General features: G+C 45.3%; 1 protein-coding gene and 1 long non-coding RNA gene across 8 annotated transcripts in view; one reads left to right on the plus strand and one right to left on the minus strand.

The window, feature by feature from the left end:
* Window positions 1–24,269, minus strand: part of COL26A1 (collagen type XXVI alpha 1 chain) — a 185,261-nt gene that overhangs the window by 5,567 nt on the left and 155,425 nt on the right. For 5 of the 6 annotated variants that reach the window (XM_026107164.2, XM_026107165.2, XM_026107168.2 and 2 more), the window contains 9 exons: window positions 23,816–23,860; window positions 21,986–22,102; window positions 20,397–20,549; window positions 13,903–13,995; window positions 12,294–12,355; window positions 9,416–9,478; window positions 5,747–5,791; window positions 3,805–3,849; window positions 2,421–2,505 (listed from right to left, as the gene is read on the minus strand). In XM_026107164.2, the coding sequence (XP_025962949.2) occupies window positions 2,421–2,505; window positions 3,805–3,849; window positions 5,747–5,791; window positions 9,416–9,478; window positions 12,294–12,355; window positions 13,903–13,995; window positions 20,397–20,549; window positions 21,986–22,102; window positions 23,816–23,860 (708 nt within the window). The remainder of the gene's footprint in view (window positions 1–2,420; window positions 2,506–3,804; window positions 3,850–5,746; window positions 5,792–9,415; window positions 9,479–12,293; window positions 12,356–13,902; window positions 13,996–20,396; window positions 20,550–21,985; window positions 22,103–23,815; window positions 23,861–24,269) is intronic. The other variant, XM_026107167.2, reaches the window with a different exon arrangement.
* Window positions 112–11,263, plus strand: LOC135330332 (uncharacterized). 2 transcript variants are annotated; one of them, XR_010392297.1, is made up of 4 exons: window positions 112–593; window positions 3,697–3,774; window positions 8,327–8,446; window positions 10,438–11,263. It is a non-coding gene; the product is annotated as an uncharacterized LOC135330332 (long non-coding RNA). The 2 variants fall into 2 exon arrangements; XR_010392296.1 differs by having other exon boundaries at window positions 8,327–11,263.

A 24,269-nucleotide genomic window follows, 5' to 3' on the forward strand; every position in this document is an offset into this window, starting at 1 on the left:
ACCAAATGGTCACTGAGAAGTGATGTTCCTGAGGGTTTAAATACTGTTTCACTCTTTGAGAGGTGGACGTTTTGAGGCACTGAAAGGACTGAGTGACCCACCCTAGGCTACAGCCAAATTAGTGATAAAGCTGGGAACATATACATTAGTTGTCCATTCTCCCAGCCTGCCTCATATTAACACGCCCTCCCTCTTTCTACAGTGTCCTGCTAAATACACGTCTGAATACGGCCACTCTTCTTTCTTCCCAGCAGTCAGCAACACACGCTGATAGCTCCAGTGCTGCCTCATCATTTCTAATGCCCTGGTTTCTTTTTCTTTTCGCCTTCAGAGATGGACGTTTGCTTGTTTCCCTGACAAGAGTCCAACCTCGCGAGCCAAACATCCAGCCTCGGTCCGGTGAGGTCACGTGAGGCAGCATTCCTATTTCAAGTGAGCAGCTGGCTAAGGAAGGATTTGTGCTGTGTTTGCTGGCAGGAAATGCTGCCAAAGCGTTTGGGCTTTCCTGCGTCCTGCTGGGCTGCTTTCTGCAGTCTGCTGCTCCAGACTATCTCCAACTGCCCTCCCATTGCCGAGAGGAGGTTTATTTGCTGGTATGTTTTGCCTTGTTGCTTGGGTGGTTGTGGTTTTGGAAACCACATTGATTGTAAAGTTTCCTGGGAAAATGAGAGCATGCACTTGGCATTTCTGCGTGGGTCTTTCAAGGAGGGATGAATTGGGCTACCCAGGAACCTGCGGTAAAACTCTTAACACCTACGGTGGGAACGAGACCAGATAGTTGGTGCTGGCTGATTTAAACCTGTGTGGTGCCTTTCAGTGCAGGAGCTGTCTTTGCTCAAGGAAATCCTGTTTGCCTTTTTTTTTTTTTTTTCCAACCATATACTCATACAGGGATGAACAGAATCGCACAAGGAAAAAATGACTTACTTTCCAAGTTTGTTTTTTTTCTAAACACCATTTTTGTATGGCCTAAAATACGTTGTAAGTTAAAGAATGGAAACGTTCAGAAGCATAGAGGATAAAAAAGGAAGCATTTATATAAAGTCATGCAACATAGGTGTTTAGACATGGCCTTAACTACACTGTACAGTTAAAACACCACCCATTTTTGCTGATGCAGTTACACTGGTATAAATGTATACATGGGTATAAATAACTCACCTCCTTCCCAAGCAATAACAGAAAGTACATTTATGTCAGTGAAAGTGGTTTGCTAAAATGACTGTTTCAAAATAACAGCACTACACACCTCACTCTTCTGTACTGCTAAACAGACAACGTATAAAGTAGGTAAAGTAGGCAGTTCTGTGGGCTGGAGCACACGGATCCCCTAGTCTAAGCCCCGGTGCTTATAAAAGCTTCCTGGAGAGCTGATTTTTTACTTTATACTCATCTAAGTGGATGTACAAAGTAAAAGATAATGGAGGGCCAGGCCTTAGGGCCTGGGATATCCAATACGCCAAGTACTTCTGTGAAATACGTTGCACTGCACTCATGAGCTGGCTTCCCCTTCACGTCTTACCAAGAGAACATGCCAGCTTCGCATGAACCACTGCCTAGGTGATCTAGTGAGCATCTTCCTGGCACTTCTACCATGTTAAAGCAAACAAGCATAAAACCATCTCTTCCTGCCCTTTTACTATAAAGTTCTAGGAAAACGTGTAGCAAACTAGGATTAATGCAGACATAAGCCCAGAATGACTGTAGTTAAATCAGGGGTTAAATTTCCCATTCTCTGGTTAAGGCATGAAAACTCTCGTGAAGGGATGATGCCACACACTGTACCAGTGACGGTGGCCTCAAAGAAAAACTGAAAAATTAGGTTTGGTTTGAACAAGGAACACATGAGCCTTTCTTTAAAGCTGATACTGAAAACAGGTTTTACATGAGTTGCCATCACAAGACCTCCATGGATCATTGCTTCTCAGGGTATTATATGGCATTGTTTGGGTTTTCTCTATAACATATGCTGCTATACAAGGCAAGCTCCTCAGTGGTATTAAAGTCAGTTGGAAGAAGGTGTTACCAGGATTAAATGATCTGGCTTAAAGAGCTGAACATGCAGCTTTCTGAGAAGCTAGAAGATGACCTGGGCAGCAGAGTGTAACACGGCTTTAGCTGCTGCTCATGACCTCACTCTCTGAACTGTAGTAAAAATCACCATGGGGGGGTCACTTCACCTGCTGGTGTAAAGCCAGAGTAACTACCGCAGGTGTGGGAAGCTCTAGGCCCTCGACAATTCTGAGCATCCTTTAAGTCATGTTGAGTACCTAGTTTTGAAAATCCTGGTTAAATAGCTAGTTGATTGGCTTTGAGCCTTAACAGGCAGCTTAGGAGACCAGGAGGATGTGTTTGAACCATCACGCAGACTCCTGAATAGACCCTCAGTTGCCTAGAAAAGAAACCTTAGCAGTGCTTACCATGAATTCCTATCATGTGCTCAAGAATTAATACCCTCTCAGCCAAAATCTTCAGAGCTTCTCGAAGCTGTTGAACACCTTCTCCCTGCAAGGAGAAAAACAACAACAACAACAACAAAAAAACCCAACTAAACATTAGTATATGTTTGCAGAAGGCCTTCTTGTTCATTAAAGTTCATAATTTTGCCTCCATAATGCCAAACTATGCAGTGTGAACATTTAAAAAAAAGAAACAAGTAACAGGCAAGAGGAAACTGCAAGGGTTAAATTAGAATTCTGGAGAAACGTTTACTTAAAAAAAAAGAAATCCCCAGTTATATCCCACATTTGTAGAGCACCTGATTCAAAGCCAAACCTTTCAGTTTTGTTCCTATTTCTGCAGCAGGCCAAACCTAATCTGTATATTCCTGTCAAACCTTTATACCACACAGCTTGTGGTACCAACTCCTGAATGACTCAGAAAACAGGTTTTGCTCTCTGACATTTGCTCTGAACACCAGTGAGGTACCTTTGGCTTGCTCTTTGTTGGTATACTGGAAAAGAGAGGTTTGGCAAGCACCATCTTGTTGCTGCATTATAAAACTATCATCTGTAACAGTGACATGCAAACCCATGCTGATGGGATACAAAATATCTGGCAGTAAAGCAAGTAAGCAAGATAGGATGTAGGCTGGAATATACCTTTGGAAAGCCAGGAAAGTATGGACTAGGTTATACTACAGGGGGATGAAATTTCCTCTGCTGAATTTTGGAGGTTCAACCTAGTGGTAGAAACTCAACACAGACAGCCTTCGAGACTAGGTGTTGCTGGTCGGCATTTTGCCTCTGGGTCTAGGACCGGGCTGTGGGTCCTGGCAATTTGGTGGGAGCCACTGCCTCTCACAGTGCCTCAGCTCCCAGCTCTGCAACATGCTGTCCGAAGTCTGTGCACACGCTTTTACATGCGCTCAGGCTGTCGTCCCCATTACCCTAGATATGGGACTCATGGGACAGATTGATGTTGGAAAGATTTTTTTGTGTGGGAGAGCAGAGGTCTGAGAACTCCAGTTCTCTGCACAGGCAATTTGATCTCTTCTGTGTATGTGTTCCTTAGCAGTAAAATGGGGGAGTATTTCCCTACCTGGTAGCACTTTTGTTTGGAGAAATAACCCTTGAGCACTGAGATGTTCAGACTGCAGCTGACAATATGGTCAAGCAGACCTCAGAGACCTACATTTTTAGCCTGTAATAGGTTCACACCCAAAGTTTCACACCATCTCTTCATCTGCCCTTCTAGCTTTGAACAGGACCCCTCCCTCCCCAAACCAGCTTGGAAAGGAGAATATGGCCCTAAGGAGAGTAAAGAGACAAAAGGGTAAGCAAAACAGTAGAAATACATACTTACATCAGCGCCTTTATCACCATCCTCACCCTTCTTGCCTGGTTCACCCTAAAACAAGAAAGAGAAATTTGTTTTCGTGTGAACAAGGAACAGATATCCTGTGCATGATCACTCATATTCCCTCCCTCCCTCCAGACAAATTTAAAAAAGGCAAAAGAGCTTCATCAGCAGAAAACAAACTGACTGTCTGGCACTTCAGACCAAGGGCCAAGGTGAGCTAGTGAGCTCTGTTCAGGCTCCTGCCAGCTCCCTGGCGGCATCACCACCATTTCTAACACTGGTGAACTTGGTCTGGGGTGGCCAAAGCTGCAGGATATTTGTATTGTAATGAAAGAGGGGCTGGCTGCCATGGCCTGGACCCTCAACCAAAACTGCACACATCTCATGAAGCTCTCAGTGAGCACCTCTAAGTTAAAACACTGGAATAAAAGCAGCACTCCCCTCTCCCACACATGCATGCTTTCATTTTTTATTTAGAACATAAAATCCTCCTTTCTGCATTCAGTAATTAGTCGCATCACTTTCTGCCTCTGAAGATGCTCATTAAGCTTTTCTTGAACAAAGATCCCTATGTTCTGTGAACGTTGGTCTGACGCTCCTGTTCTCCCTAGCCAGGAAGTGCATGCATTTCCCAAAGAACAGATGACATGGAAAGAATAAACCACAAGCTAAACATAAGGCAAGGGAAAGGCCTAATAAATTGCTGAATAAAGTAAACTGGAAATGCCTGGGCTCCTTAAACTTGCTGGACATCCCAGAGATGTTTGGAAAGCAAGGCGGGGATGGGAGGAAGGACGCAAGAAAAGGTTGTGGGAGTTGTAAGAAATGATGAGGTGGAATTAAGGAAGAGACACCTTCTAGAGGATATAGGACCACCCCCCCCCCCCCCGGATGCTTCAAGCCAATAAAACCAACTTGCTCACTTTCACCCAACATTCATCTCTACCGTTTTGTTTCCATCCTAGCCATATGTGTCAGTGCAGCCATCTCCTATGTGTATCATCTGTTCAGCTGTTGCCTAGAAATCATTTGGAGACAAGCTATTCTTAAGACATTAGCAGCCCAGTTTTGCAGACCAAGGTGCAAGAAGGTGTTCAGAGCAGCTGTTGTACTTTGGGTTGCTTAATAATGTCCATCTTTGGGCTCTGGTAATGCCAGGACTCTCACTGCGGAGGGGGGAGGAGAGGGGCTTCTGTCTACACAGCTTGGACTACAGTATATCTGCTAGGGAAGCACTTCTCTGTTGACACAACTCCTTCCTAATTACTGCTCTCCACCTCTGCCTGCTCATAGGACTTTGTCACCATTCTTTTCCTCCAGTGCACTTTATGCCACTGACTGCCCTGTTGACAAAATGCTATTAGCAGAAACCAGCCTGGTAAGTCTGCAGGCCCTTGGAGCAGAGATGCCATCTCGTTCTGCACTGTGGAGTCAGGGTTTGCTCCATGCTGTCACCTTATGCAAACCCTACCAACACGGCTTAGAGCAAACACCCTCCACACCTGAGGAAAGCAGTGGGAATTTGTCTGGTCCATCCTCTGTGTCAAATTTACCATACTGACTTCTAGCTCTGGTAGGAAGAGCTTCAGCTGGCAGGGCACTTTGGTGACAGCTCCCACCCTTGCACCACCCAAGCTTGTGGTGGGCACAGTTAAAAAGAAACCGTGAAAGCCTGCTAGGGCCCTGTCTCGTGCACTTTGCACTTCAGCACTGCACTAAACATGAAGGAATACTGTGTCTCATTTGCAGAGGAATACATTAAGGCGAGGGGGTTTTTTTTGCCTGAACAAATCGCTGATCTGGAGACAGTTGACTTAAGCACTGTATCTGAGAGAGCTGGTTGAACCAGCCACACTCCAGCCATGTGGTATTTAAGGTGCCAGACATGCCAGGCAGGCACCAAACCCATCTGAGTCTTGCACACACCCGCAAGTGCATCACTTACAGGAAATCCCTTAATGCCCCTCTCTCCAGTCAGACCTGCTTGCCCCTGTTGGAAATAAAGTAAGTGTCATTAGGAGATACTTTTCCATTTGACAAGAACATAATGTAATTTTACTAGTGGAATTAAGATGGCTTAATGAAAAACCTTACACTTGGGATAATATGAAGACATTTCTTTCCCTTGACATTATCACTTAGAGACAGCAAAAGGGGGTCATGGTTTCTGTCAAGCATCAGCTCCAAATCCTGTCACACTTTGGAGAAGTTTGGTTAGATATAGAAATACTCAGCTCAGTACTCTCTCAGTAAGGCGATTTGCAGTTTTTTTGAACTTTAAAGCAGTCAGTTACTTCGTACCAGGAAGGAATTTGGCAGGAGATTTGTTTCTTACAAAGATACAACATTCTTCTTCTCTGCAGTAAAACGGCCAGGCTGCCGCTGCCCCAGACAGCAGACAGAGCTCCGGACACCCACCGAGCACTGATTTAATCTGCCTCCTGCTCCGCACACACATCCCTGCGTTAAACCCAAGAGCTACCGATCAAAACACATGTACAATGTTTTGGTTGGTTGATTGGTTTTTCCTGTCGTGTTAATTTTCACATTGTTCTCGGTGCCCTTTTTTTTTTGTTTTCAAACAGAACCATTTTGAAAGGGTACATGTTGGTTTGAGGTGGAATGAAATGCCATCAGAGTGAGCATCGTTTTTCCCTGTTTTCCTCCTCAGCTTGTATTCCCCACCGCAGAGCACCCGGGGGCCGGGGCAGAATGCCTAACCTGGAGCACACTTCTGAATTATTTCACAGAAAGCAGGAACCAGGGGAAAGGAGGCAAAATTTAAAAGCATCTTTAGAAATCTGTTGACAAAATAGTCACATATTTAACTTGGCCCTTCTTCCCTAGACATACCCAGAAAAAAACCCTGCCCTTTTGTTCCAAAAAAGCTGGCAGCAGCTTTTTTGCAGGATTTGCCAAGAAAGGGAGAGCTACTTTGTTACTGTGTCCATCCAGTCTGCTGCTTTGTATAAAAAGACCAAGCCCTGGGCATCTACAAAAACATGACTGCAGAGACTGGTGCAATGCTGCGTGAGGAGCTAGTCGGCACTAGGCACAGCCCTGGGCTGACATGAAGAGCATTGGAAATAAGGCCTAATTTATCAGGTACTTCTACTGTCTTCAGAGGGAAATACCTGGCTTCTGCATTGGAGGGAATAAGGCCCGTGAAAAAGCACTGGCAAGCAGCACGTCACAGCGAGGAGACGTAACAACACACTCTAAATACATAAATAGGTTGCTCTCTGTGTCCACTGGGAATGGGAAAAGATGTTATCAGCTTAAAGGGGATCAAAGGATATTTAGATCGGATGTCAGAAATATCTTTTATCCCAGTCCCTCCCTCGCTGCACCTCTGCAGATTGCCTGGAGACGGTGTGCAGTATCCCTCCCTGGAAGTGCTTAAGAATAAGATGAGCAGATGTTGCCTGTGAAAGGCACAGGCAGAGGCGTGCCATCTGGGGGGGTGGACTCGGACTGCCTCAGGTCTCCTCTATGTCTGTTTTCTATGAGATTAACCAGGCAGAAGGTATAATAATGTTTTCTCATACCTCAATAGATATTGTAAAACCTCCTCAGCGTTTTTTGTTGCAACAGCTGCACAGTTCCTCTGTTCTATGCAACACTAGCCCTAATTTGTACCCACCAAACCGAAAATTGCAGCATGTAGTTGTCGAAACCAGCATTCAAATCCACACTCACAAAAGATGTCGTTCTCAAAAACACACAAAACATCCTACAGAAATTCTGCCAGCAAATGCTATCAGCTTCACTTTCCAAACTAACAGAGGAAGGACCAGAAAATACAATCTATTTTTGCTGATATTCAAAAATCCCATTTATCCTGAACCTAGGCAAGTAGCAATTCTGAATATCTACAAGCAGAGAATGAAACCAGAGTCTAAAGGTTTCATTTACACTTTGTCTGGTCAAAAATTCCACTGAATGGGCACAGTGCAACAAAGCATTTGTTTCAAAAGAAACGTAATAATACTCTTAGCAATATGGTAAACCACAAATTAGATCATGATGCTAAATGAATCATTGAGGAAGAGCTCTTATCAGTTTCCTGGCTGGAAACTTGACACTTTGCCATATACCATGCTTTTCTTTTTTTTAATAAAATTGTAAATTAATGTTTAATAGTGATGAGCAGTACTGGGTAATTTGGGCTGAAATTTCACTAGTTCAGGTTTTAATTTTTATCAGACCCTTAAATATTAGTCCCAGAATTGCCTCAGAGTCTAATCTATTAGTAAAGCCAGTAAATGCTCAAAGAGGCTGATTTGCAGGAGGAAATTCTTATTAAAAAAATCCTAACAGTTACTTAAAATGGGGTCTCTCTTTCAGGGGGTTGCAAGTGACTTCTTGTGTAAGAATAGGGACCAAGCACCCAAAACAATGCGGCCTTCTGCAGAGATACTTAAATAAAATACATCTCCTGTGTGAGCTTTTTAAAAGCATACATGCTCCAACCTCAGCTATCTCGTGCTTTCACAGCTCTCCGAGACATCCTTCTGTCTTTTAGATTGGAAGAGTAAGCAGAAGTGAAGGAGAAGAAGAGATGCTGTCATATGGGGGAAGCAAGTCATCCACAGCCACCCATTTGAAGGTGGTGACTTCCATGCTCACCTCCATCTCTGTACAAGTGAAAGTGGCACTTGGAAGAAAAGGGAATTTGTTTCCTACATCTGTGGAACAAGGCTCTATCTATGCAGCCACTGCTGCAGACACATGTCATTTTAGACACACATTTTTTCCCCTCATCTTTCTTTCATTCTTTGGATCTGCTCCATACCAGGGTCTTAGCAACAGTCCACCCTCCATGAGTGCCAGTTTCTATGCTCTGCAATCCAGTTCACAAATGACTGTCCACCCCCTTGCTAATGACTGTCCCCACCCATATGCTAAGATCTCAAAAGATTTCGAGCTCTTAGTGTATCTCAGAAGAGATTTCAAAGACCATGGCCTGGTGTTGTGACATGTTTTTGGAGAATAAGCTTAGTAGAATCAGCTGAAGGCCCAAATGCCACTCTTAACCACGGCTGGTACTTGAACGCTGGACTGAGAATCTGACAAAGATATCCTTGTCAGATTTTTCTCTGGTATTTCTTAAACTTGACCAGTTTGGAAATTACGTTCAAACAGCCCCAGTAAGAGTTATTAACGTTGGATGTAGCCCATCAAGGATTGAGATATAGTACATTTTATGAACGTAATGAGAACATTGTTTGACCCGAGGAATGGCTTTGGCTCAGTAAAAGTCTGAGGAGCTATGTTCTACTGCCACAGAAGGAAGAAGTCAATTAGACCACACAAAGTACTCAGTGCTAAAGAGCTTTGGTTGGCTGAAGAAAGCTGGTCTCCACAGCCATCATAGGCTACATATTTGCTACCTGATTATCTTTAGGGAATGCCAGACTGTGCAACCAATGCAACCCTTTATCTGCACAGTGATTCCTCACCTTCTTCTTGCAGAAAAGCTAGAAACGCTATGCATTTAATATTGATCAGGGCTGCAGTCCCTCTGTACTTGAAAGACTTATGTCCTATACTGTTTCTGAGGCTCTGATCCAGAAGCTTGCTGGGCATCTCTCTATGTACAGTAAAATCTTACCCTCTCTCCTCGGTCTCCTTTGGAACCTTTTGGGCCGGGTTGTCCTGGAGAGCCTGGTAAGCCCTAGAAGAGATGCAGAAAAGAAGGAATTAATTTCCACTGTGCATCCTTTGTGTAGGTGTACTGAATACATTTCCCAGTGATCCTCAGTTCCTGAAAACTTCATATACCCATTAAGCGACTGGGCTGGATTCTCTTTTGGCATCAAGCCTGCCTGCATACTTAATGTAAAAAGAGAGTAAAACATAACACGTGGACCTACTCACAGTGGTGAAGGGGGCGGTTCTACAACTTAATTGTAAACATGCACCTTGTATGTTGTGTTTTAATAAGTCCTGTCTGTATCTGGTTAGTGCTCATCAACGAATGTAGGGGAAAACAGTATGTTTAGTCTAGTATGTTAAAACACAGAAACATTACAGAATTTGGTGGGGATAAAGGAGCATGCAGTGGATCCAGCTCATTTGTTGGTGCAAGAAGCCACTGGAAGTTCTTCTTGCAGATTTCCTGAAACCATGCAGGGGCCTACAGCCTCTGCAGATCACTCTCTTCAGGTCTTTTAATGCACTGTATGTCACTGAGGTAACATTTGGCAATGGGTCAGTATGACAAGACAGTTCTTGTTCTCAGTTATCCTGAAAAAATTTATAAACAGATAATATGGCTAGCCTAAAACCCCCCACTATTTTCCCCCTGTTCATAACAGCCTCGGTGGGTGGCATGAGTAAGCATACATACCTGAAAATTAATTGGACTGTGCAGCGGAAATTATTTTGAAGCGATTTACTCACCCTAACAATTTTCAAATTAAGCTCAATCTCTACTAATAATTTTGCTCCCTGGGCTGAATAAATCTATAAAGCAGTCACCAATGGATAAGAAGGGCATTTTCTCCAGACTTCTACTAATTGAACTGCTTTGCAGAAATCAATCCAACCTCTTAAATTACCCACCCAGTGAAGCCTCACTTGTAAGCCAGACAGGAAGAGAACAATATTGTTTGTTTATATTTCCCATGACAGCTCCTCAGCTCCCTGTAACCATACGCAAGATGCTTTTTACCACCTTAAGTGACTCGCACACCACCTTGGACACTGTAGCAAATGAGACTACCGCTCCACTCCAAACCACGGGTGATTTAAGCAAAACTGCATAATAACAGTCCCCAGAAACTACCACCTCTCAGGATCCAAAGAAATGGGCTTCCTAGGCATCCCTGTGAGGGGCAAAGCCTCTCAGCATCTGGTTAAGTGGTCCAAGAAGACCGGGCATTAATGTTTTACGGGACTAAAGGAGCTGGGAGGCAGCAATGCTCACCATCAGCAGCTGCTTAGCCACATCTTCCCACACAGGGGATTCAGAAGCTCCACCAGCTTTTGGAGGTTATCTATGGATGGTGAACAAGCTGGGGGACAAACGAGGCTTGGCTCGAGGTCAAACATGCAGCATGAGCAAAGCCCAAGTGTCCATAGGTGCCCTTTGCGCTTGCCAGCCTCAACAGTGACTTTCAGTGTCTGTTTACACATGGATGTTCAAGAACACTGAATTCAATAAATGTCAGAAAAAATGAAAAATTTACTATGTGTGCTGCATGCGAAAAAGCCAGACTGCTACAGAACCTACGATTTTGCCCATGTGAATTACCTTGTGTTTAATCACGTTTAACTGCATCTGTCATTTTGCTGCCAAATTTCCCACTGTGTTCATATCTATCTGGAGTTTCTTGCAGTCCTCCAGAGCGTTCACTAATTGAAATGACTCTGCTACACTAACAAAAGTTCACTAAGTTGCTGTCCATTGCTTCTTCCAAGTGATTAATAAATACACAGTAAAATCTCATTTCTCTAATTTCTAGCAACCTCAAATCTCTTCATATCAGGATCTAAGTGACATTCCTCACCTAAATTACTTAACTTCTCTCTCTCCCGTCACTTTTATGTCTTTAGTCAGCTCACATGCCTTTGAAATATTTGGTGTTAACAGCTGACCCCCACATTAAGTAACATTCTTTCCCAAACTGGAGTCCTCTTGTATCAGCTAACCACCATTTTGAGCAGTTTGGCAGTTCACTATTCATCATGACTTCACTTTTTTCCATTTAACCAGTTTTTTCCTTCCACATGAGTACCTTGCCCTTCTCCTACCCAAAATGTTTTTGAGCAAGTTCATCAGAATCCACGACTATTCCCAATACAATTTTTGTATTGATAATTCATCAGTAGGACTCATGGGAATTTGCAATATTTTTATCAGAAAGTGCTATTTCTGAAAATCAGGCTCAACTACAGCAAATTCACATGGGTGCAGTGTTGTTCTTTTTGCATGTTCCACAGGAAATAACAGTATTTTTCTATGATTGTGCTGGCATAACCCAAGTCGCTATGTTTTGGTTTGCTTGTTTTCTTTCCTGAATATTGCACCACTTCATTCCTTCAACTGCTCCCAAAGGCCATCTGTCCTGCGATGATACAGGGTCTTTGGTGGCATCCCATGGGAGATTCATACTGGCCAGGAAGCCTCTGTGAAATTGGGGCTTGACATAGCGCAGGGCCACATAGCCCCGGAGGGGGAGGCTCTCCACTGCTGAGCCCACTCACACAAAATGTTTTGCATCAGCTCAGGCCACAGTGAAGCATTTTGATGCAGTGACAGTAAAATGTGTTGTTATGATTAAGGGACGAATGTGGAACATCAAATTATTCCAACTTCCCATCTCAATTCATGATGAAAAGCATGTATTAAAATCACAGAATTTCACGGGGGACAAAACATCAGCTCTAAGACATACAGCACTGTCCCTCTTTCTGTAATGAGAAGATGCTGCGCATCTAACCCCTGACTCTTCCCCACCCCACCCAAAAACACTAAAATGCCTTACTTGCAATCCAGGGGCTCCGATAGGTCCCGGTGGCCCTTTGGGTCCTGATGCACCTGGTGGCCCTGGTGAGAATCATCATTTCAGGCAATTGTAAGGAGATTTAGAAGGGAGAACCCTTAATTCCAACCATATGCACTTCTTTTCATTGTTCTGCTTAGTCTCTCAATGGATAAGAGCCATTGATCGATCGCAGGACTACGGCATAAGCACTTTCATCACACTACGGATTCCTGGATACCCACATCCTGATACAATATATCCCTATGCCCTAGGAAAGACCTTAGAGCTCTGGAAAAAAAAAGGAGGGGGAACATAGGCAGGAAGGAGGTCAGCAACACTCTACATTTCCATTTCCTTTAAAATGACAGCTTTTCAGAAATCTTAAACTAGCCCCATGAAATAGCTACAGCAGAGCAAGATACTGTAGTTGCAGTTTCTAAAACAGGAGGAGTCCCACAGGTGGAAAGCAAAGTCCCCCAGCCAGCTAGGGTCTGTCTCTCTAGCATCGCCGGAAAGTTGATGATGAACATTCAGGAGACGGGGTTTGGACGTAGCCGACCGCGGCAAAGCACTCTTTTGATCTCTTCATGCTCACTCAGTAGCAAGAAGTTCTTTTTAAGGCTGTACCACAGAGCAGGGTGGTTCTAGGATAAGGTAAACATTGCCTGAGCAGGTCACTTGCTTCATACAGTCACTTAACAGCTTCATGCCCCTTGGAAGGAAATAATTATATCTGAACAGTAGCTGTTAAATTATACCTGCAAATGGGAGACCGGATATTTGCTTAGCCCAAACTTATTAATACTCCTCTCTGCTTTAGTTGTGGCAACCCTTGAGATGAAACAATGTGGACATTATGCACATAAAGTACAGCTGAATCAGCCACAATCATTAATGCGCCATGCAAATGTGTAAGTCAAAGAATAAATGAATTGAAGGATAAATGAAAGGCCCTTATAATAAAAGGAAAAGCCTTTTCTGCAACTGATGGGAGTTCACTGCTAAATGCGCTTCGTACAGGGAAGTGCTGATGTTTGCAGGAATATTATCATTTAAGCCACTCGTCAGCACTGAAAACCAGAAGACTTGCCACAGAATTCTCGTCCCAGATTCTCATCTCAGTTACACTGGTGCAAATCTGGAGTAGCTCAAAATAGCTCCAAAGCCTGCAAAGTTTGCATAAATGTCACCAAGAACAGCTGGCCAGATTCTGCTCAGTGCTACCGTCAAGGGACAGGGTTTGCACCAGCAGCAAGAATCACTCTGCCCTCACAAAGAAATCCACTGGACAGACCATTCTTAAAGACACTCTTTGGTCATTCTCTTCTCAAGATGTGTCAGATAGATACCCTTCTTCCCTGCCAAAGTGGCAAGGAATCTTTGAGGTAAAATCTGCCATTACCAACAGATACAAAAACTGGTTACTTCTCCCCTACCCTTCCCCAGTCCCGGACCCGCGATTCTACTGCCCTTCCAGTGAGGCCACTTGCTTTCCCCTGCCGGCATCCCGCAGGAGTGAACCCTGCCAGACCATTCCTGCTCCCCGTCAGAAACTTCTTTTGTATGTTGTCCCATCATTACAGCTTTGCAGCTCAATTGAGTTTATTACCTGGTGGCCCAACTGGGCCGGGGGCTCCCCGTGGTCCTGGCAAGCCAGCCATGATGGTGTCTATAACGGTGGAAGCCAGCTGAGGTTCTCCATCTGCGTTAAAGAGCAGAGCAATCAGTGTCCAACTGCACAGTCCCAGCAGGCAGGATTTCACTCCAAAATCCTCTGGCGCCTGTTGCTGGCCAAGGGCAGGTAGTGCTTAATGATGCAAAATTTGAGCTGTTAGAGCAATTGCCCTGTGCTCTCCAAGGGTAGGGGCTGCGTCCCCTGGACCTGCAGAGTTGTGGACACTTTCAGATGCATTTCCTGCTTACCCTAGAAGAGCTGTCCTTTCCATCCAAAATTGGTGTTCCTCCATAGTCATATAACCTTACCTTTGAACTCCAAAGCACATTAAGAGCAGCTCTGCCTTGCACAGAAATAACTCACCTGGAATTTGCCATCTCCAAGACACATTCGGCTTCTGGCTACCTGACAAGTCACACAGTCATCTGGAGCTCCCTTGTATCTGCCACCAATGAACTGCTGAGCAATTCTAGCAGCCTAGCACACACCCGCCAACCCAAGCTCATGCTGCCATCAGTGGTGGTGGAGATGTCCTGAGATCCGAGGATGCAGGAGAGCCCAGTGGAGAGGGTGTGTTCTGCTCCCTGCACATACCCAGAAAACTCTCTTCTGCCTTTCAGGATCATTTTAGGTCTTCAAATGGCCATTTTGGGCAGGTCCAGCGTGCTCTGGGGAACAGATGGAGATGGGAGTGGAGCAGGGAGAGGAAAGCCATTAGCAGGAATTGGAAGAATTTTGTGCTGTTGCACATCTTCCTCAGTCCATTCCTGTCAGGGATAAAAATCATCAGCCTGTAGCTGTCCATATCTTTCCTCACCCTTGTAGCCATAGGCTTGCCACTTCAAATGGTAACTGAACAGAAAAAACAGATCTATTTTTAAAAAAAGAAAACAACCCTCTTATTCATTGCAATTCCAAAACCAAAATCAACAACCCTATTCCCTAGAGACCTATATTGTAGCATACTAGTAGTCTGTGGGTGGCAGCATCTTTCATTTGAGACTCCCCAGACACTATTTTACAGTTGCAGAAACCAAGGTGCAAAAACTCCATGACTCACCCACGATCACAAAGGAAGGCAGGGAACTGCCATGCCCTGGTGCTACTAAGATTCACAATCCTCCACTCTCCTGACCAGTGCTACAGGACCAACAGCATAGTTCATCCACTGACCTGGATGAAGATGTTGGCTCCTGGTCATTGGAATGGTAAACCCTCTGACGTAGCCAGATTTTCCACAGCTGGAGGCCACCATGCAGGAAGAACATCCATATTCCCCTGCCCACGATCTCAAATTTATTCTTTTACTTTTTTTCCACCCATCCCTTTAACTTATTACACTAAAACTCAGTGGCATCCTTTGCAGGTGTAAAAGACTTCATCTGGCTCATTGCTATATTGATGCAAATATCAAGTGATGCCAGGAAGATCAGAAGGGTGTTAGTGTACTCTGCAGGGGCACAGTCCCACCCAAAGGGTACACCGTGAAATCTCCAGAAATGTTAGCAGATGCATTATGAAGCCTTTTCAACTTTAGGAGCATTGGCAGTAACAGAGAAGACTTTCAAGCTGGGTGTTTGAAAGCAGCTCCTAGGGAAAATGTGAAATCTCTTTAACTGCCAGGGATGACAATGTATCTCTGCAACACCGCCCTGGCAGCAGAACAGTGTGAGATCTAGCCCAGATCCCCTGAGAACCAAATTCCCTGCCTAAAGCCTGAATGCAAACAGGTATTTCTTTGACTATTGTTTCCAGCTCCATCCATCTTCCCTTCTTCAGAGCCCTGAAACAAAACAACTGAGACTATTTTCATGTTCAGAAGGAAAGGTACCCAAGTGCACTGCGTAATCCAATTAATTTGAGTTTTATTTGACCATGTCAAAATCCATCAGGGCTGAGATGAAATCAGGAAATGAGCATCGAACAGCAGTGAAGGCATTAACAGTTGCAGAGCCTTTTGCTTTTAAAGACCACATGGTCAACAACATCAAATGAACATCCAGTAGGAGGGGGAAGGAGGGTTACAAACTACCAGGATTTAATTCTTGCTGGAGGTAAGCCAGGGATAAAGATCTGGATATAGAATTTTCCAGCCAAACATTGTTATGGTGACAGAGCTACTCCCCAGAAATCCACCCATCCTGACTTTACATCAATTTGCCTCAAAGTTATTTAGGAAAGGTGATTCCAAAACTGTGACACAAAAAAGAGCTCTGCTCAACAGCCTTGGAGCTCAGTGGCTCCTGATTTGGTCTCCGCAGCACAGGGGTATGCATTTGTAGGAGATCTGGAGTGGCTCCTTCCGCAACTGCCTGGCCAAAAACTCCCGGAGGTCAAGGTTTCTTTCCAGGCAGGCTCTGAATGCAACACACTAAGAATAGAGCTGGATAAAAGCGTGTTAAAACAAAACCCTCACTTTTTTAAGGGCTTCTTCCATATTCCTATAAAGTAGCAAGCAGAACTCAAACCTCCAGTCTTTCTCGATCCTTATAAACAGGGGGAGACTCTGGGGCTGCAGCTGGAGGCTGTTGCAGCAGTCACAAACAGCTCCAGCATCATTTGGTAGCAAACGGCAGGACGAATCTTTCCTTCTCAGCTGTCTCCTGCACTGAGCCAGGCTCTGCTGGGCTCAAGGGCTGGATTTTGGATCAGTGCTTCTGCTCATACCAAAGCAAAATACAGACAACCGTTTGTCTCATTTGAAAAGACCTCGATACACGATTTGTTCCAGGAGCTTTCAAGCTCCTAGCCAAGCCAAAAGGAATAGCACGACCAGGCCGACCCGGGCAGCCGCGAGCCCCTGTGCGCTCTGAGAGAGGCACAAACGTCCCGCAAAGTACAAACCTGGAACAGCGCAGACCTGTCCTGAGGGAGGCCGGGAGACTTGCCCAGCCAGAACAGCAAGGCGTCTCCGAGGCACAGGCGCTCACAGCTTGGAAGGCAATCAGTATGGTTTTCTAAATGAAATGCCCCTTCCCCTCGCCTTTCCTTTAGCCTCCTCTGCTCTGTTCTCTCTTCCTCGGGACCCTTTCTGGGAAGGGTCTGCGCAGCAGCAGGCTCTGGTTTGCAGGTCTCTGTGCTATGCTCTTTTTCACCAACGACATGCTGGGCACATAGGCACGTCGTCTTCTGTGCCTCAGTCTCCCCTTGCCCTCCCTCTAAAGTAGACTAACCATTATTTTGTATGTCATTTGCAAACTCAAATCTTTGAAATGTAAGAAAACAGAACCCTCAATTGAGTGCAAGTTCTGTTCTTTTCTCCTTTTCCCCCTAAAATGTTTCTTAGCTTTAACAGGAGAAATAGGACTGAGCTGCAAGAGGACTTAAGACCACATACCTGATCCACTTATTTTTAAGCAGTAGAGAAAGCGAGTGATCCTTGCAGCAGCAGCCACAGCAGCGGGATAGGGCAGTTTAGCTTCTGGCCTATGTCTAATGTTTCTGACTAAGGGATAAATTCCCCCATTATAGGCTTGATTTGCTGAGACAGGATGGAAATGAAGTAATCCTGTCTTAATTTCTTTCTGCTACCTGATCTGGAGAGAGACAACTGGGACCAATTCCTCTACCGCAGCATAGTGAAACTGTGAGAAAATAGTTGTCTCCCCATTTTTGGCTTCTGTCTGCTGATAAACATTGCCAACAGGAACTTGTTGCGATTAATAAAGGCACATGCATTAACCATGTTCAGGCGGAACCAAATACTGTACTACTACTAATAATCTGTTACAGCTTTCTTACATCTCCGTGGGTGCACATGCCCATTACCAGGAATATGCTTCCCTCTGCTGTCAGCAGCTGGAATCTTATGTTTATAGTTTTCAGATGTGCTCCATTAAAATAAATAAATAAAAACCTATCTGGGATTTACAAGGCTACGTTTTATTGCTTGTTGAGGATCAGCTTTCCACCAGCCTTTGGTAGGCAAAATCAGCTACCACAAAGACAAAATGGTAAGTTTTATAAGAATATGGCCTTGATATCACACTAATTCTCTCATGACCATGTAGATGACTTGCATTGGCAGAGAGACTTGCATTAAGAAAAATTTTGAAAAAGAGAGAAATTGTCATAGTTTCGGCCCAGATCCTAGGATGTCAGCACACCAGTAAAGCCAGGCTGCTCCACTTGTCCAATGCAGTCTTTGCTGTACACGCCTGCATGCCACCTCTGTGGACTACCAGAGAGCCCTGCCTTGTAAGGACTGACTTGATTTGCAGAAAGGGGATGAACGGGTCCTATCTATAGCACCCCAGCAGACTGCCCTGATGCATGCATCAGCTCCCAAGTCTCGAGCTTCTCCGGTGAAGTGACCAGCTTAGAGGAGACAACATTGCCCTGCTCGCCTACCCACCAAAACCTACAGGAGAGGGCAGGTGGGACTCCAAAAAGTATGAACTGGGGGTGGAAAAGAAAAAGATTTCTCAGTTTTTCAGATGTGAGGTTTAGGATAAAGCTGTCAGTGGTTGGCAGGTCACAGCAGGTGCACAAAGGGAAAGATCCTGTGCTGTCTGCTGTGTCCAAGTACCACTTAGTGTGCATCATTCAAAAGTAACACTCAGATATCTTTAATCACTCCTCTGCAATATAAAACACCAGGGAGCATAGAGCTTTCTGCTTCTTAAATGACCCTGATTATAAATCCAGGAGAGAGCTTAAGAGCTCAAACAGTCATGGCCAGACTCTGTAACAGCAATATTTTAATTCCACACAGGATTAGGCCTTAATTTTGAAACCTCTAGACTATATCAGCTCTCTAGTTCTTCCAAGAGTAGATAAATCAAGCCTCAGCAGCATGCACCGCTGAGACAGGGTCCTGGCTACTCTCTCTGCATACCAAGAAATCCATCATAGATATGGAGAAAAACAACACGTCTGCCCAAGGGCTGTAGCAGCCACCATTTGCTCAGGGCCCCCACATTTGTGTGCAAGCCTGTTGCTGCTCACTGGTGGCAGAGTTAATACAGATAAACCTCATTTATCCACTTCCCATTCTGGGACAATAGAGAGTTCACCCCTCTTGTACATCAGCTGGGAAGGCCGTGCAATGGCATTACGCACTTCTTAATTTCTCCACTACCCTGCAAGAAAGAGCTGAACTGAAAGGGTGGCTGGAGGGAGGGGGCAGTGGCAGTATCAAAACCATCCTTGGATGGTTTGGAATAAAACACTGAATGAAGAGCGGTACCACCCTATACAGGCACTAATTGGTGTGATGCTGTGAGGCAGTGAAATGACTGTAACGGAAAACCACTTGGTTATAAGGCTCCCGAATGCAGCAGCTCAGTCTATGTTTTGTTAAGAACTTGGGTACTGAACCACAATTAATTTAATCCTGCCCATACGCTCTAAATAATTGAATACAGAACAGAGCTGTTAAAATTCTCCCAAATTAAAAATACATCCGCTCACTTTCAGGAAAAGCAGTCTGGAGAGCAGAGTGGGTGGAAGGAAAAGGAAAGCTCTAGAAAACTGTCAGACACAGGGAGATTTGCTAATCCTTGGCTGCAATTAATAAAAGTCAGCTTTGAAGCTGGAGGTGAGCAGAGCAGCTGGGGAAAAGGCACAGCTGAAGTCTGGGGGAAGGGAGAGCAGAGGCTGAGCAGAGCCGAGGCTCCCAAGCTTTACAGGCCAAGGGGGAGATACGGCTGAGCTGCGCTGCGTCGTTATTAGACGCTAGCAACGGAGGACTGTACTGGAAGAAATCAGATCAAACCCAATTCTGAGAGCGCGCAGATAAGAGCGCATGATGTGCCTTTCCTCGACAGCCTTTTCTTGTCCTGCACAACACAGATCAAGTAAATAGATTTTTTAATCACCATAGGCTCAAAAAAATCCTGTCCCTCTGGCTATAAGGAAGGGATAAATCACTGCCTTGGTTTGGGCTTTCAAGCCTGTAGGTCTGTGTTTTGCATGGATGCCAGAGAATGTTGCTGTATCGAAAAACACAGGTGGGGAGATGTGTCTGTGGGGGCAGGAAAGGAGCTGCGTTTAACAGATGCCCGCGTTACGTTATATAACTTCAGCACTGCAAACCTGTGGTACTCGTTCATCTCTGGGCAACCCTGCCTGCTCTAACACTGCACCAGCGGCCTCAGGAGGTCTCACAAAGGTGCAGTTTCATTGCACCGGGATCTAACCAGTCATACACGCTATATCTCTCTACCCACATCTCTCAGATGAGACTGCTGGAGCCCTAACGCTTCATTAGGGACCCTCTTCACAGCGGCTACCCTAGTCTGCATGAAGCAAGCCTACAGGACGCCGTGTCACCTGAAAGCTATGTTGAGCCCAGAAAACCAGGCACGAGGAACATAAATCCCCCCTCTAACACTATTCCCCACTGATGCTTCTTCATCTGTACAAAAAATGTGCCTGCCCATTCCGCCGACGTACCAGAAAAAAGGGGAACAGAGGAGGAAACTTACTTTCTTTTTCAGCTGTAGGCTGGAGCGAGTAGAGAACCCCTTGCTGGAAGGTAAGAGGGAGGCTTGGGGTGGCCGGTGGCCCTGGAGGACCTGGGGGACCTGGGATCCCGGTTTCTCCTGGAAGTCCTCTTGGTCCTTGAGGTCCCAGCAGTCCTGTGCAGAAGCAGGAGAGGATCTGTTAGTATATTTGTGGGTATGCTAATGGATGCCACCACACAAAAAGCCAGGGAGAAGCCCATCAACTCTTGGAAAGAAGTGTGTCTAAATAGGGATGCTTCCTCCAGAACAGAAGAGAAAAGCTACCCGAAAATTTAGCCAGCATTGATAGATGTCATGGAGATAGAAAACATGCAGAGAGAAACCAGAGAGCGGAAAGGCAATTTGGTCTCAGAATTGTTTCTCTTAAGCAAAAGCCACCTCTCAGCTGTTCCCAGTGTAGTCTTGGAATATCACAGTCACAATACACTTGCCCTACTAGGAACAAAGGATTTCTGTCCTGAACTGGAATTATGGGGATTGGGGCCCAACTACATATGGAAAATTGGGAAGCTGTTCCTATTTCCCTTTAGCTTCTTCCTCTGGAAAGCAGATGGCTTTACTTGGCTCAAAGGTGTTGTAAAGCTTATTTCCTCCAAGAGTAAAATCTACCCCCTTCCCTGAGGCTGTAGAAGAAACTAAAGACTACAGGGCTTGAAATCAAGTGCAGATCCTTCTCCTCCCTTCCACCTGCACCTGTATGTCACTCTGCTGCTGAGAAAGCACAGAAAGAGCAGCAGAAACCCAGCCAGTCCAGGCACAGATCAGTTCTGCTTCCTTTGGAGCTGGAAGGCTCTCATTTCATCCTGAGAAACCAAAAGGCAGACACATCCCTGGCCAGATTTTAGCCATTCTCAGATTGCCAGAAAATGCCAAAAAGTGTTTAGGACTGCTCTTGTATTTAAGGCATGCTCCAAGTTTCAAGCTCAGCCTTGTAAACACGTATAGAGCACAGAGGCTGAGGTCTGGCAGCTATTGTGTAGCACTGTCTCCATCAAAAGATTCAGGAATATTTTAGGGATGGAGAAAGTCTCCTAGCTCCAGAACAGGTATACTCAGAAAGAATGGTCTCATAACCTTTTCACCTTACTATACAATAGCATCATGTTTGACATGCTGCCATCTGACAGTCTCACACAAACAGCAACACTTTTATCCTCAGGTAGGGAAGAAGGGGAGTTAAAGCAGGCATAGCAGTGAGAGGGTTAAACAGGGAATGCTCTTCTCTGAAGGCAGACAGATCAGAGACTGGTTTTTACAGTTCCCAAACAGGATGGGGAAACATGATCCTGCTCTGCTTCTTTCTGGGATAAGCTCTCCCCAGCTTCACGGGAAGTCCCAGGGAATATCACTGCTAGTGCAGCTGACTGCCCAGCTCTGAGAGCCACCAACTGATCGCAGCGCCCAGGGGATCAGCACAAAGAGATTCAAGAGGAACTGAAGATGTTCAACCTCTTGTGTGCCCAGGCCTTTTATGATCTATTTCCACTGAGAATTTGCACAAAGTGAAAAGACTGCTATTGTGCTAACCGAGGGACTCCTCCAGGACTTACCTGGTGGCCCTGCCGGGCCTCTCTCACCGGGTTGACCCTTCTCGCCTTTTGGCCCTGGCGGTCCTGGGAGACCGGTTGGTCCAACTGGGCCTGGAGGCCCCACCTGTCCTGGCAGGCCTGCAAACACAGATAAGAAAAATCAGGGCTCAGGGATTTGCAGCTCCCACATTTGGATCCAGTTCACACCCTACATGTGGGACAGCCTGCCTGGGGCACAAATCCGAGTCCCCTCGGCATTCATCCAAACTCTCTGCACTTCTCAGAGAAAAGCAATAATTCCAAAATATTAGACCCCCCTGAAAGATTTCCCTTTCCTTCCTTCTTTTTGATCATTCTGGAGATATATCCAAATTATTTTTTTCTTACAAAAATGAGATATATCCATCTCTAATCCACGGGAAGACTGAAAAAAGGATATTTCAAAGGCTTCATGTGCGTATGTGTGTGCACATACCTTCGTTTATCATTACCTTTCTTTAATTCAATCATCAATAAAGGTCTGGTTTAACTTGAGTATTGAACACTGACTAAGGTAAGGTTTTCGTTTGGAGCAATTTGCTTACCCGCAGGACACAAACTGCACACATTTCTGTGAGCATAGGGGCTCCTTTAACGGATCTGGGCTAAGAGCTCACCCGAGACATGCTGCGTTTGGCAAGCTCAGGCAGGAGAGCAGGAGCCCATTGAGGAGACCACCACCATTTGTTCAGAGCATCGCAGACAGCTTCTTCCCCCCTACCAAAAAACCCACAACACACCTGGAGCTTTCTTGCTGCAAATCCTTTCCAGCATAGAGGGAAGAACAGCAGAAATACTGACTGTTTTGCAAGCACAACACACTGTGCTGCTGAGCATGGGTCAAAGCATTTCCGCGCTTGTATAAATCAGCTTCAATCATCCAGTTCAACCTTTATAACTCAATTCTGCGAACTTCTGCAGACCAAGAGCAATCATTTTCTGCTAGCATCCTCAATCATGCTGCTGCAGTGGAGCTTTAAAGAAGCTGGCACTTACTTCCCTGAAGGTGGAAAGCGCTAACAGAAAGACTAGAAGATGTAGCACTGAGTAATATGTCAGGAAAATGCTCATACTGGTGACAAATGGTGTTACCAGCATAAAAGAGACAAGTGCAAAAGGGAAAAGAGAGAGGGAAGGATTCAGGGAAAGAGGGGGAGGAAAATGAATAGGCCAAATCTTCAGCTGGCATAAATCAGCACTGCCGCAGTGACATTGCTTTCAGAGAGCTGAAGCCCGTGGAAAGCACTTATCCTCCAAAAATGTGAAGGAAAAAGCTATGGGGAAAATTTAAAAAGGTAGAGGGTGAATATCCTGCTGCTGGAGACCAAAAAAAGCCTGCAGAGTCCTGGATTTTCTTCCCGGCCTTGTCATTAACCTGCAACATGACCTCTGTTCCTCTGTCCTTCCCCAAGATCGTCTCTATTTAGAGTGGAGCACATTAGTCTGTATTTGCATGGAGCTTAGCGAGGTGATGCCCCCGGCAGGCAATGCCAGAAGGGTGAGAGCGGTGCTTCTCCTGTCGCGCAGTGCACACCCCACTCGCCCTTTGGCAGTGCTTCCAACCTGCTGTGCTGGGGGAACTGAATGTCTCAAAGATGATAAAGCCGGTGTTGAGCCTCGCTAACCAGAGCAGCCCGTGAACAAAGAAAACCCCCAGAAGAAACCCAGCCGCCCTGTAGCTGTGAGGCTCTAGACCGCTGAGGACTCCTGACCACAGGAGCCTTCTGCTTTTTGGGTGAGACCACGCAGAGGACTGGGCATAGTGACATTTTGTGCTTTAAAAGAGGGAAAAAGTAGATTATATTCACTTACCCTGTGGTATTAGCTGTTCCTCTGCACCTCTGCGTCCTTTAGGCTCTAATTAAGAGGGTCAGGGAAAAAAAAAAGAAAAAAAAAGAAAAAAAAAGAAAGAAAAAGAAAGGAAAAAAGAGAGAGAGATGAAAAATTAGGTCTCCTGCTGCCAACTGGCTCAGACAGAGCATATATATTTTCTTAATGCTCAGTAAAATGTATCCTGTTGATTAACAAGCTGATCAGAAAGGCCAGCAGTGCAGCTGTCTCAACAGCTCTGATTGCTTTTAAACGATTGTCTATTCTCAGCCCTGTCAGTCACTGAAGAAACAGCTACCCTAATAAACAGTAGCAAGGTTTCCTGGACCTCAGCCTGGAAAGGCGTCAGCCAGCTCCGCGCTATCCGGTCATTCGGAAACCCGCCCGCCATTCAAAGCATCGGGTCCCCATCGACCCTCTCGGTGTCAGGCACCAA

Source organism: Dromaius novaehollandiae, chromosome 19, assembly GCF_036370855.1.
Source record: "Dromaius novaehollandiae isolate bDroNov1 chromosome 19, bDroNov1.hap1, whole genome shotgun sequence".
NCBI lineage: Eukaryota > Metazoa > Chordata > Aves > Casuariiformes > Dromaiidae > Dromaius > Dromaius novaehollandiae.